Source organism: Babylonia areolata, chromosome 35, assembly GCF_041734735.1.
Source record: "Babylonia areolata isolate BAREFJ2019XMU chromosome 35, ASM4173473v1, whole genome shotgun sequence".
NCBI lineage: Eukaryota > Metazoa > Mollusca > Gastropoda > Neogastropoda > Buccinidae > Babylonia > Babylonia areolata.
This window is the reverse complement of record NC_134910.1, coordinates 11,582,496-11,597,495: the sequence shown is the minus strand read 5'-3', so window position 1 is coordinate 11,597,495 and position 15,000 is coordinate 11,582,496. Positions and strand designations below refer to the sequence as shown.

Sequence of the window (15,000 nt, the reverse complement as noted above, 5' to 3'; positions counted from 1 at the left end):
CGCTAGGCAGATGCCTGACCAGCAGCCATGACCCAGCGTACTTAGTCAGGCCTTGAGTGCATGCATAGATCTATTTGTTTACCTATCCGAATGTGTTTCTTCTACAGAATTTTGCAAGAGGACAACACTCTCGTTGCCATGGGTTCTTTTTCGGTGCACCAAAGTGCGTGCTGTACACGAGATCACAGTTTATCATCTCATCCGAACGGCTAGATGCTCAGTTCGACTTTCCAGTCAAACTTTTGACCGAGGAAGAATGGATGAGAGCGTGACTCGAACCCAGACCCTCACGGACTCTGTACCGGCAGACGAGCGTCTTAACCATTCTGCCGCCTTCCTAGAGACGGGTGCAATAGCCGAGTGGTTAAAGTGCTGGACTCTCAATCTGAGGGTCCTGGGTTCGAATCTCGGTGCACCTGGTGGGTAAAGGGTGGAGATTTTTCCGATCTCCCAGGTCAACATATGTGCAGACCTGCTAGTGCCTGAACCCCCTTCGTGTGTATGCGCACGCAGAAGATCAGATACGCACGTTAAAGATCCTGTAATCCATGTCAGTGTTGGGTGGGTTATGGAAACAAGAATATACCCAGCATGCACACCCCTGAAAACGGAGTATGGCTGCCTACATGGTGGGGTAAATAAAAAACAAACAAACGGTCATACACGTAAAATGTTACATGTCTGTCTGAGTGTGTACGTGTGTGCGTCAAATCTGATTGAATGACACAGGAAACGAATGATGAGTGCCCAGTGGCAGCCGTCAGTCGGCTCTACCCAGGTAGGCAGCCTGTGTTGCAAATGTCCCCGTGTATGTAAAGCGCTTAGAGCTTGGTCTCTGACCGAGGATAGGCGCTATAGAAGTATCCGCATCAGTCAATCAATCAAGTTGTGTGTTGGGTTGGATGTATTGTTGCACTGTACACACACAGTCACACTTCAGGGTTTGTTAGTCTGCTGCTGATACCGTCAGCAGTGCACAAGGAGAGAGAGAAACGAAACGAAACGAAACGAAAAGTTTTACTCAAATAAAGGCCATAGCCCCTTACTGAAGAGGTGTGACACATGTACATTGAAATATAGGAATCATAACAGTCATACTGAATACAACAGCAACATAGTTTGTATACCATAAATTGCTCACAGTCAGAGTCGAACTACTACAACAGCAATATACCACACATGTCATAAAGTACACTTACAAAATAAACAAACAAACAAAAACAACGACAACAACCACAAAACAAACAAACAACTACGATAGTATAGCCTTCAACCTTTTCAAAGATTTGTAAATATAGACTACAAGCCCACCAAGGGTAGTTTCTTTTCTTGATGATAACAACAAGTTCAATCTAAAACTACAAGGGCTGTTATAATATTTGGGTTCAATTAACTGTTGTCTAAGGTCTAATAGGGCAGGACAACAAAACAAAAAATGGATCTCATCTTCTTTTCCCTTTTGACACAAGCGACACATCTGTTCACGTTCATCATTGGACCTGTATCTTTAAACGATGGCTGGCAATATCAGAATACCAAAACTAAATTTAGTCAAAGCACATTTAACATACCTACTCATTCTAATCATAAGATATGGAAGGAGAGAGAGAGAGAGAGAGAGAGAGAGAGAGAGGGAAGAGAGCTCTATCGATATAATGTAGGCAAGGCGGACCACACAGCAGAGGAGATCCTGCACTGCTGCTGTGTTGTCACTTTGGTCATGTTCGGTAATGCCTCTTCTGGTTCGACAACATAGAATGATGAATGAAAAACATGGTTTTTTTTTTTTTCCAAAATATGATAAATCAGTCAATAATTATGTGATTGCCAAATGTTAGTCCATTTTATTCTTTATATTATCACAAAAATTTCACAGCTGTATGTAATTGCATTCTTTTTTTTAAATATATTTTTTCTTGTAACATAAACAAATGGCCAGTACAGAGAGTATAATAAAGGACGTCATCGAGCAGTACAGAATAAGTTAAAAGTATTCTTCATACAGAGTGTAGAACACACACACCCACCCACCCACACACACACACACACACACACATGTAACACATGAGCTAAGAGTAGTTGAATTGACTGGGATATAAAATTATAAATTTTTATTTTCGTTCTTTTGTAAAACTGTCATGGGTTCTATGAGTTTTTCATTTTTGGGTCGTCGAAAACGTTTGTATTATTTTGTAAGGCTGTGGCTGTCATTGATTATCATGATCTGTGTTGAGTTTTCTTTACATCGTTTTGTGTTTTACAGGAGAGGATTCCAGAGTTCCCTGTAGTGCATGTCGTCCGTGGCAATGAGGCGTGTGACCTGGATTCTGCCGTCTCCGCCATCGCTTATGCCTACTTTCTGCATGAAGTGAGATAAATGAGATATCCTGGAGATGGATGTACATGTGTTGGACAGGGTTTTTTGACTCACTTGTGTAAACAAAGTGAGTCTATGTTTTAACCTGGTGTTCGGTTGTGTGTGTGTGTGTGTCTGTGTCTGTGTGTCTGTGTGTCCATGGTAAACTTTAACATTGACATTTTCTCTGCAAATACTTTGTCAGTTGACACCAAATTAGGCATAAAAATAGGAAAAAATTAAGTTCTTTCCAGTCATCTTGTTTAAAACAATATTGCACCTCTGGGATGGGCACAAAAAAAAAAAAAAATGAAGCTTAATTATATGCAAACTGCATTTACTGTTATATTTATATTTTTTGTATTCTCTAAACTTGGCACTTTGATCTGATATTCTGAACCAACAACAAAAGCAGTCATTATTATCATTTTCTGTTCAAACAGGAACTTCTTTTGCTAAGCATGGAAGTTTTATTTATTTTGCAAACGTTTTGGTGCAGATCGTAAAGAAGGGAAATTACTCTGTAATTAATGCTAGGGGACTTAATTCGCTTTAAACTGATCTTTCTCAACTTAAACATTACATTTTGAAATTATACTCAATACATAAAAAGCTTGGGTTTTTTTTTAAGTGTATCACAAGTGAGTCTTGAAGGCCTTGCCTCTCTTGTTTTTTGTTGTTTTTGTTTCTGCTCTCTTTTCCTACTTTGTTTCTTTTCTTTCTTTCTCTTTCTGTCTGTCTGTCTGTCTGTCTGTGTGTGTGTCTCTCTCACTCTAGAGCTCTCTCTACTTCGGTTTTTTTTTTATTAATAATTTTTTTTCCCAGTTCTTTCTTTAGCTCTGGTTGTGTTTGTTTGAAGTGGAAATCATTTTGTAATTGTTTTGTGGAAAAAGGCAAAATCAGGGGAATGAATACACTGGTCTGAAGTCACCATGCAGTATGCTGCTTAGTTTCCTCTCATTTACACATTAACACACACACACACACACACACACACACACACACACACACACACACACATGCATCTATGCATGCACACACACAATACAACACACACACACACATAGATTTTATGCATACACACATAAATGCATACACATCCATCCATCCATCCATGCATATATGCATAAATTCACACGTACATAAAATTCACATGTACATAAAATACATACATACAACATCAACCCTAAAAAAAAAACCAACTACTGTCTCATCCTCTGACCTCCCCGCCCCCCCACCCCACCCCACCCCTTTACCTGCCCTCGCCCCTGACCTGACCCCCCCTACCCCCCTCCACCACCCCTCCAACTGCCTACCCCTACCCCACCCCACCCCATCCCAACCCCCCACCCTCTGGAACTCCCCTCCCCTGTCCTCCTTCACACGCAGACCTCCGTGGCTCCCGTGGGCACGGCGCTCTTCCTGCCCTTGCTCAACATCCCCCGAGGTGACTTCCCCTTGCGCACGGAGATCGTCCACCTCCTGGGCAAGTACGGCATCGGCGCCGGCGACCTGATCTTCCGGGACGACCTTGACCTCCTGCAGGTCAAGGGCAGCGCCACGGACCTGAAGCTGACGCTGGTGGACCACCACGTGCTGGGCGAGGGGGAGGCGGAGGGGGGGCTGGAGGAGAACGTGGTGCAGATTCTTGATCACCGCCCCAAGGAGGGGAGCCTCCCTGACACGTGAGTTGAGACTTTTAACCAGTCAGTTGAGGGGAGCGTGAGCGGAGCGAATGAAGGAATGAATGAATGAATGAAGCTGGTGTTTGTGTGTGTGTGTGTGTATGTGTTGCGTGTGTGTGTGTGGTGTGTTTGTTACCTCCCTGACACGTGAGTTGAGACTTTTAACCAGTGAGTTGAGGGGAGCGTGAGCGGAGCGAATGAAGGAATGAATGAATGAATGAAGCTGGTGTTTGTGTGTGTGTGTGTGTGTGTGTGTGTGTCTGTTGTGTGTGTGTGTGTGGTGTGTTTGTTACCTCCCTGACACGTGAGTTGAGACTTTTAACCAGTGAGTTGAGGGGAGCGTGAGCGGAGCGAATGAAGGAATGAATGAATGAATGAAGCTGGTGTTTGTGTGTGTGTGTGTGTGTGTGTCTGTTGCGTGTGTGTGTGTGTGGTGTGTTTATTACCTCCCTGACACGTGAGTTGAGACTTTTAACCAGTGAGCTGAGGGGAGCGTGAGCGGAGCGAATGAAGGAATGAATGAATGAAGCTGGTGTTTGTGTGTGTGTGTGTGTGTGTGTGTCTGTTGTGTGTGTGTGTGTGTGGTGTGTTTGTTACCTCCCTGACACGTGAGTTGAGACTTTTAACCAGTCAGTTGAGGGGAGCGTGAGCAGAGCGAATGAATTAATGAATGAATGAAGCTGGTGTTTGTGTGTGTGTGTGTGTGTGTGTGTTGCGTGTGTGTGTGGTGTGTTTGTTGGTTGGTTTGTGTGTTGCGGTGTGTTGTGTGTGTGTATCTGTGTGTGTGTGTGTGTGTGTGTGTGTGGTGTGTTTGTTGGTTGGTTTGTGTTGTGTGTGTGTGTGTGTGTGTGTGTGTGTGTGTGTGTGATGTGTTTGTTGGTTGGTTGGTTTGTGTATTGTGTTGTGTGTGTGTGTGTGTGTGTGTGCTGTTTTTAAAACCTTAAGTTGATAAAAGATTGGACTGATAATGATATCAGTTCAGAGAAAGAGGGAGGGAAGAGGGGAGGGGTAGGGGGTGGGGGCTGGGGGTGGGGGGCGTGGGGGTGGAGTTCACATGTGTGTGCACATGTAATTAGTGGTCATGCTTGCATGTGCATAGGAGGACTTCTGAATGCGTTAACCTCCCTTATGCTGTATATATGCATACAGGGGATCAGGTGCGAGCATTAAAGATCCTGTAATCCAGGTCGGCGTTAACTGGGTCATGGAAAAATCAAATTATATACAAAGCATGCACACCATGGAAAACGGAGTACGGCTGCCTGCACGGCAGGATTACTGACGGGAAGCTGTCAGTGTTGGATTGCCATGCCTGTGAGTGTGTGTGTGTGTGTGTGTGTGTGTGTGTGTGTGTGTGTGTGTGTGTGTGCTGTTTTTAAAACCTTAAGTTGATAAAAAATTGGACTGATTATGATATCAGTTCAGAGAAAGAGGGAGGGAAGAGGGGAGGGGTAGGGTGTGGGGAGTGTGGGGGTGGAGTTCACATGTGTGTGCACATGTAATTAGTGGTCATGCTTGTATGTGCATAGGAGGACAACCAGAATGCAGACTCAAATTAACAAGAGAGAATCTGAGAGAGAAAGGGAGGGAGAGTGTTGATGATCTTGCAGCAGTTGATTAATAAATCAGGGGACAATTAATTAACAAGAGAGAATCTGAGAGAGAAAGGGAGGGAGAGTGTGGATGATCTTGCAGCAGTTGATCAATAAATCAAGGGGACAGTGAGACCATCACCTGGCGACTGACATCTCTTCACATTTTGATCTGTTGATATATTTTTGACTCACTTGTGTAAACAAAGTGAGTCTATGTTTTAACCCGGTGTTCGGTTGTTTTAAACCGGTGTTCGGTTGTCTCTGTGTGTGTGTGTGTCTGTGTGTCTGTGTGTCCGTGGTAAACTTTAACATTGACATTTTCTCTGCAAATACTTTGTCAGTTGACACCAAATTAGGCATAAAAATAGGAAAAATTCAGTTCTTTCCAGTCATCTTGTTTAAAACAATATTGCACCTCTGGGATGGGCACAAAAAAATAAAAAAAGAAGCCTAATTATATGCAAACTGCATTTACTGTTATATTTATATTTTTTGTATTCTCTAAACTTGGCACTTTGACCTCTTATTCTGACACAACATGGAATTTTTATTTATTTTGCAAATGTTTTGGTGCAGATAGTAAAAAAGGGAAATTACTCTGTAATTAATGCTAGGGGACTTAATTTATCACAAGTGAGTCTTGAAGGCCTTGCCTCTCTTGTTTAAACTCTAATAGATGCTGTGTTATTTTGTTAGGTTACCACTTGAACTTCATGAGGACACAGAGCTAAATATGTTGATCACTAGTCCTGTAGTATACTGTTGACCTGTTATAGGTGTTGTTATTTTGTAAGTTATTAGTGTCTGCTAGAACTGAACACATTAGCTGTGATGGTCTGCCTGGCTCGTTTTTTTTCCTGTGGGAATAAAAAGGAAAAAAAAAAAAAATTGCAAGCATTGGCATCAGAGGAACAATAGGTTGTGTCAAAGTATGTGTGCACCTCTGATGTGATAATATGATAATGATTAAAATAATAATGAAACATGTCTGTAGCGATCTGATGTGGCAGGCTTATCAGAGGCTGATCTCGGCATTGATGGGTGCAATAGCCGAGTGGTTAAAGCGTTGGACTTTCAGTCTCGGGGTCCCGGGTTCGAATCACGGTGACGGCGCCTGGTGGGTAAAGGGTGGAGATTTTTACGATCTCCCAGGTCAACATATGTGCAGACCTGCTAGTGCCTGAACCCCCTTCGTGTGTATATGCAAGCAGAAGATCAAATACGCACGTTAAAGATCCTGTAATCCGTGTCAGCGTTCGGTGGGTTATGGAAACAAGAACACTCCCAGCATGCACACCCCCGAAAGCAGAGTATGGCTGCCTATATGGCAGGGTAAAAACAGTCATACACGTAAAAGCCCACTCGTGTGCATAGGAGTGAAAGTGGGTGTTGCAGCCCACGAACGCAGAAGAAGAAGAAGAAGAAGAAAATCTCGGCATTGTTTGCGGTGCTACTTGGTTGAGGAAGAAAAGCACGCATGAACTGTTTGTTTTGAGGAGTGGATTGCTCTTGATGGTTGGCTGTTCTCATTCCATTTCAGCTAGCTTGGTGGCTGTGAAAATTAGGCACTGGTTGTTTTGCCTTTGATACGTGTATGATAGTAATAGTGATACACTCTGATTCTGTTTGTCTGTGTTTATACACAGTGTCACAAGCATGCTTGCAGACATATGTATTACACACGTGCGTGTTTCGTGCATAATTATGTACACAAAAGACATGCATGAACGCAAGAATACAAGATCTAGGTCTCTGTCTCTCTCTCTCTCTCCGTCTCTGTCTGTCTGTCTCTCTCTGTCTCTCTCTCTCTCTGGCATTTCTTGGACATCTCTGTCTCTTGAGTTTGTGTGCTAGACTAGCCAGTGCCAGTGTCTCTCACTCTCAGTGTCTGTGTTTCCTTCAACATGGTAAAGCCCCCCCTCTCTCTCTCTCTGTCTGTCTCTGTGTCTGTCTCTCTGTGTCTGTCTGTTTGTCTGTCTGTCACTCGCTCTCTCTCTTGCATTTCTTTGACACCCTATCTATGTTCCTGTATGTGTGTAGTTAGGCTTTATCTCAAGGCCTGACTAAGCACGTTGGGTTACGCTGCTGGTCAGGCATCTGCTTGGCAGATGTGGTGTAGCGTATATGGATTTGTCCGAACGCAGTGACGCCTCCTTGAGCTACTGATACTGATACTGAAACTCTGTGCCAGTGTCTATCTTTTACTCAGACTGAGTGTATCTGCCTGTCATGATACATGTATGTACATGCCATCTCTCTATCTTTCTCAGACTCAGTGTATCTGCCTGTCATGATACATGCCATCTCTCTCTCTTTCTCAGACTCAGTGTATCTATCTGCCTGTCATGATACATGTATGTACATGCCATCTCTCTATCTTTCTCAGACTCTGTATCTGCCTGTCATGATACATGTATGTACAATGTACATGCCATCTCTCTATCTTTCTCAGACTCAGTGTATCTATCTGCCTGTCATGATACATGTATGTACATGCCATCTCTCTCTCTCTCTCTTTCTCTCTCACTCCCTCTCTAGACTCAAGTGTATCTATCTGCCTGTCATGATACATGTATGTACATGCCATCTCTCTCTCTCTCTCTTTCTCTCTCACTCCCTCTCTAGACTCAAGTGTATCTATCTGCCTGTCATGATACATGTATGTACATGCCATCTCTCTCTCTCTCTCTTTCTCTCTCCCTCCCTCTCTAGACTCAAGTGTATCTATCTGCCTGTCATGATACATGTATGTACATGCCATCTCTCTCTCTTTTTCTCTCTCACTCCCTCTCTCTCTCTCTTGTGTCTCATTCCATTCTCCTCATTTCCTCTCCCAACTGGCCACCCATCCTTCAACCATCTTTGTCATCCACACAGCCTTGTCTGTGCTTTCCTACTATCATTTGGCGCTTTCTGGAGCCGGATCCTGTTGTGCCGCCTACTGCTGGTGATGGTATTACTTGTCTGTCAAGCTGAAGTTATTACTTGGCACATAGCAAGTAAATGTTGTCACTGATTACTGCTGCTGCGTATGTGTGTGTGTGTGTGTGTGTGTGTGTGTGTGTGCACTCAGAGACAGTGGCCAAGTTTGAACAGGAAAGGGAGAGACAGTGGGTCATGGGGTTAGGGAGTTGGGTGGGTGAGGGTGGGGGCGGGGGGGGATTGAGGGTGTGTGTGTGTGTGGGGGGGTTATACTTATAGTTTGTTAGTCTGCCACCGGTTGATGACACATAATGTTCTTAGGAAATGGCCACTACACTGAGCCTGGGTTTTTTTTTTTTCCAGGTTTACTCTTCCGCATTGAACAGAACCCACAACAACAACAACAACAACAAACAAAAGTTAAAAGGCAATGTAATAAGTAGCATTAATTTAAGCTGCATTAAAAAATAACAACAACAAAAAAACCCCACCAACTTTTTGTCTTGCAATCTTCTCATCAGAAGATTCCTGCTCAACAACCTGTCTTCCAGTTTCATGTATTGTATTGCAAAGAAGGTGTCCACACTCTCCCCCGCCCCCGCCTTCCCCCTCCCCCCCGCCCCCTCTTTACCCCCTCCTCCCCACGGCACACACACACATATACACACACATACATACACACACACACACACGTTCCAACCTGCATCTCACGGATTTACACACACACACACACACACACACACACACACACACACACACACACACACTTCTCTCTCTCTTTCTCGTGTCTCAGGTACACAGTAACACACCCACCCAAACACACCTTCATCACAGAGATGCACATGTATGTATGTGCCTGCACCGTGTAGCTTTACACCTGCACATATAATAAAAAAAATTATATGCACCCAGGGATGCAGTACGTGTGTGAACAGCGCAGCAGGTGTGCTGGTGGATGTAAACAGTTTTTGATGCTGATCAGTCTGGAAGAGAAAGAGAGAGGGAAAGGGAGGATCGGAGAGGGGGGGGGGGAGAGAGGGTTAGAGAAAGAGAGGGAGGTGGTGAGAGAGAGAGAGAGAGACAAGACAAGACAAGACAATAAGACAAGACAAGACAAGACAATGGTTTATTTGTTAGGCCTCCGGCCCATAACAAAGGAGTGGGCCACTAACAAAAATATTACATAATGAATCAAATAGTGTGAATAATATATCAATGCGCATGTGACTTGCAAATGAATCAAATAGTGTGAATAATGTATCAATGCGCATGTGACTTGCAAGCTCTCTCTCTCTCTCTCATTATCTCTCTCTCTCTCTCCTCTCCCCTCCCTCAAACACATGCACGCGCGCATATACACACCCACATACACGCTCGCGCGCTAAACACACAGATCCAGCGATCTGGATTAAGTGAAATGCTGACAAGCTAACAAAACTTACAAAAATTAATTACAAATTGCAAGAATCGGAAAAAAAGGGGGGGGGGGGGGGGGGGGGGGGGTTTGATGTATACGCCACAGGGTAACAAAATGCATACCTATATTCATCTACTCGTGTCCAAGTACAAAAAGCTCCGTAGAGAGAGAGAGAGAGAGAGAGAGAGAGAGAGAGAGAATTAGTTTTCTTTTTTTTTGTCTGTCTCTCCTTCTCACTGTCTGTCTGTTCCACAGTCTCTCTGTCCTGTCTGTCCGCCTGCCTCACTCAGTTATTGGCTGTATCCAATAAAGGTGCAAGAAAAAAAAAAAGCAGCAATGTAGCAGACAGACACTGAGACAGCCGTGCTTCCCTCCTCTCCCTGTCTCTCTCTTGACTTGTCTCTTGTCTGTCTGTCTGTCTGGCTGTCTGTCTGCCTCTTACCCCTGCCCCCCCCCCCCCCTCCTCCTCCCCCTCCCCCCCCCCCGCCTCTCTCCTTTTATTCCTGTTGGCTAGAATCCACTGACAGTTGCAAGGAAATTGAAGCAGACACCAACAAACACTGGATTGGAACAGTATGGTGCTTCTGTAGTTGCAAAAGTTGTAAACATTTTTGGTCCGTAGTTTTAGAAAAGCTTTGCGGGGATGGAGGGGGGTGGTGGGGTGGGGGTGGGGAGGGGGGGACATGTAGTAAATGAAATCCCAATTTCTTAGTCAGAAGCACATGACCAATTGAATTTGAACTTCCTTGAGTGAGGATGTAAATTTTCATGTCCTTAAATCCTGTTTTTTTCCCCCCCGTATTCCTCAGTCTCCGAGGATGTTGATTAATTGAGATAATGTTCTTGAATCCAAGTTTCACTTTTTTTTTTTTTTGTTATTGAGAATGTTCAGTACAGTGTTCTGTAAATGTTCTGTAAAGCAGTAGCAACCCTGATCAGGCTCCAGAGAGAGAGAGAGAGAGAGAGAGAGAGAGAGAGAGAGAGAACGAACGAACGAACGAAATGTTTTATTCAGATAAAGGCCATAGCCCCTTACTGAAGAGGTGTGACACATGTACATTGAAATATAGGAATCATTCAGTAACAGTCATACTGAATACAACAGCAACATACTTTGTACACCATGAATTGCTCACAATCAAAGTCGAACTACTACAACAGCAATATGCCACACATGTCATAAAGTACACTTACAAAATAAACAAACAAACAAAACCAACGACAACAACCACAAAACAAACAAACAGCTACGATAGTATAGCCTTCAACCTTTTCAAAGATTTGTAAATATAGACTGCAAGCCCACTAAGAGAGAGAGAGACAGAGAGAGAGAGGGAACTCGACATGACCCGCTACTCTTGTGCTGGAGGCTTGGTGGGAAAACTGCGTTGTGACTTTTCTGCTTTGTCGTATCGGGGGCCTTCGATGCGTCAGTGAGCGTGGGATGTGGATGTGGAGAGGAGGGGGGTAGGCAGGGGGAGTATGGAACAACGCCAGATGCCAAAAGGGAAACAAACGCAAACGAGTACATTACTAGACTGTGCACTGACGCCAGGCGAATGGGGCTAAGAATACTCAGGTTTTAACTCTCTCCATACGAACGGCGAAAGAGACGACGTTAACAGCGTTTCACCCCAATTACCACCATCAAAATATTGCAAGCGGAAGGCTCTTATACTGAAGAGGTGAATGTTGACAAAGAATACCACAATTCTGACGACGGAAGCTAAAGGTTGGGTCATTGAGACACCCACTGGACATCCGAGGGGTCTGTGTAGAGGAGAAGAGAGGACTAGCCGTACTGAGTGAGTTAAACAGCATTCTCTTCACATGATGATAAGCTTCCGGATGGTCTCCCAAAAGTGTTGGAGCAGTGTTGACCTGGAGTGTCAAAAGGCAGACTGATCCTCAGACCATGAAAAAAACAACAAAAAACAAAAAACAGCCTTAAAAACATATGAATTTATAAATAAGAAATAATAATAATTAGAACTTTATAAGTCAGCCTTGATTGAAATTGAATGAGTGGATTTTTCCATTTCAGTAACATTTCTCAATGTATTACTCTTTTTGTCACAACCGATTTCTCTGTGTAAAATTCAGGCTGCTCTCCCCAGGGAGAGCATGTCGCTACACTGGGAGTGCTACCCATTTTTAAAAATATTTTTTCTACCAGCAATTTTGTTTTCCTGTCAAAGTGGATTTTTTTCTACAGAATTTTACCAGGGACAACCCTTTTGTTGCTGTGGGTTCTTTTGCCTGTGCTAAAGGCATGCTGCACATGGGACCTCAGTTTATCGTCTCATCCAAATAACTAGTACTACAGACAAGTGTCCAGGTGCCAGTTGCATTGCTTGGTTCTAACTTTTTTGACAGTTACACGTGACTAAATGCCTACGTTGACTGAACTGCACCATTGGTCAGTTCCATACCACACACAGTTAGTAGCGGGGTTACGACCATACTAGGCTCTTCCGTCCGAGCAATGCAACTGGCTCCAGCAGACCACCACTGAAGGTCAAGTGGAGGGGAAGAAAATACTGGCGACTGTGGGATTCGAACCAGCGGGCTCAGATTCTCTTCGCTTCCTCGGTGGACGCATCATCACTTGGCCAACACTCCACCCAAGACACAACAGTATTAGTTTTACATCAAACGCATCAAAGCATAACACACACACACACACACACACACACACACACACACACACACACACACACACACAGAGTTCCACAGGGCACTGGGAAATGAGATTGAAGACTGGTGGTGGTGGTGGTGGTGGTAGTGGGTTTTGATTGGGTTTTTTTTGGCAGCAGGCAGGGTAAACACACTGTACATGTATATATGTATGTATGTATGTATGTCTAGACATTTTTTTCTTTCAGGACATGGTTATTTCTGGGCTCCAGGGGTTGTCTGCAGATTTCTCTGTGTGTGTGTGTGTGTGTGTGTGTGAGAGAGAGAGAGAGAGAATGTATGTGGGTGGTGGGTGGGTGGGGGTTAGTTTACTTGGTGACAGTGTGGTCATGGTGGTTGTGGTGAGGTGGGGGGATGGGGGAGTCTGTGATTATAATGTCACGAGTTTAGTGGGGGTTTTTTTTTCGCCCCTGCTATTGTTGTGTTGGAGTATTTATAGGTGTGTGTGTGTGTGTGTGTGTGTGTGTGTGTGTGTGTGTGATGTGTCTGGTTGATAATAATGGTGCCCACATGATGATGTAACTAAGGAAATAAATCTAAAAACAAAATGAAATAAAATAAAATAAAAGTAAGCAATTAGATAAAGACATAAGATATAATGTTAAAAAAAAAAAATACAAGGAAGGGTAAACAGATACAGGGATAACATATAAAATGTACCAGTCTTGACATTTTCTCTCGCAGGACATTGTTCTCTCAGACTTCCTTGGGTTGTCAGTAGATTTCATTGAGAGGTGAGAGAATGGAGTGAGGAGGATTTGAGGTGGGTGGGAATGGTTTGTGGGTGGAGAGAGAGAGAGAGAGAGTCAATAAAAGTGATAGATATATATATATCTCTTCTTCTTCTTCTGCGTTCACTCGTATGCACACGAGTTGGCTTTTACGTGTATGACCATTTTTACCCCGCCATGTAGGCAGCCATACTCCGTTTTCGGGGGTGTGCGTGCTGGGTATGTTCTTGTTTCCATAACTCACCGAACGCTGACATGGATTACAGGATCTTTAATGTGCGTATTTGATCTTCTGCTTGCATATATACACACGAAGGGGGTTCAGGCACTAGCAGGTCTGCACATATGTTGTTGACCTGGGAGATCGTAAAAATCTCCACCCTTTACCCACCAGGCGCCGTCACCGTGATTCGAACCCGGGACCCTCAGATTGACAGTCCAACACTTTAACCACTCGGCTATTGCGCCCGTCGATACATATATCTCAATATTGAAAAACAAAAACAAAACAAAAAAAAAAACTTTCTTTCTTTCTTAGTGGAGTGATGGCCTAGAGGTAACGCGTCCGCCCAGGAATCGAGAGAAACTGAGCGCGCTGGTTCGAATCACGGCTCAGTCGCCGATATTTTCTCCCCCTCCACTAGACCTTGAGTGGTGGTCTGGACACTAGTAATTTGGATGAGACAATAAACCGAGGTCCCGTGTGCAGCATGCACTTAGCGCACGTACAAGAACCCACGGCAGCAAAAGGGTTGTTCCTGGCAAAATTCTGTAGTAGAAAAATCTGCTTCGATAGGAAAAACAAATAAAACTGCACGCAGGAAAAAATACAAAAAAGAAAAAAAAAAAAAGAAAAAAAAGGGTGGTGCTGTAGTGTAGTGATGCGCTCTCCCTGGGGAGAGCAGCTTGAATTTCACACCGAGAAATCTGTTGTGAAAAAAAAAAAAAAAAAAAAAAAAAAAAAAAAAAAGAAAAAAAAAGAAGAAAGAAATACATATACCTTCTTTCTTTTTCTTTCTTTCTGTCTTTCTTCCTTTCTTTCTTTGTATATATATCTTCTTTCTATAGTTCTTTCAATATATATGATTGTATTGGGGGTGTAGGGGGTGAGGGCAGGTGAGGCTCTCTGGAGGGTGATAGTGATTTCCGTGCAGTGTCAGCAGCCTGGTTATCAGAAGACTGGAGGCATATTTATATATATATATATATATATATATATATATATATATATATATGGGCTTAGGTGTCTTCATTGTGCCCACTGTGTGTGTGTGTGTGTGTGTGTGTGTCACTGTGTGTGTGTGTGTGTGTGTCACTGTGTGTGAATCTGTTTGTGTGTGTGTGTGTCTGTATCTCTGTGTGTGTGTGTGTGTGTGTGTGCGTGTGTGTGTGTGTGCCCATTGCCCTCAGGGCACTTGGGGAGAGGGCGTGAAGACTGGGATTGAGTGGTGTGTGGGTTGTCACTGGTGGGCTTTGCAGAGTACACACACACACACACACACACACACACACACACACAGACAGACAGACACACACACACACACACACACACACACAGACAGACACACACACACGCATGACATTATCCCTTCATTGC

The 15,000-nt window shown here is 43.8% G+C and overlaps 1 protein-coding gene across 4 annotated transcripts in view; it reads left to right on the top strand.

Annotated features, from left to right (window-relative positions):
* The window catches only part of LOC143277957 (uncharacterized), an 83,806-nt gene that overhangs the window by 10,146 nt on the left and 58,660 nt on the right, over positions 1-15,000 (top strand). For all 4 annotated transcript variants that reach the window (XR_013053816.1, XM_076582939.1, XM_076582940.1 and 1 more), the window contains exons 3-4: positions 2,264-2,368; positions 3,746-4,041. Coding sequence is in view for 3 of the 4 variants with exons in the window: in XM_076582939.1 (XP_076439054.1) it covers positions 2,264-2,368; positions 3,746-4,041 (401 nt within the window). In the remaining variant the exon portion in view is untranslated. The remainder of the gene's footprint in view (positions 1-2,263; positions 2,369-3,745; positions 4,042-15,000) is intronic.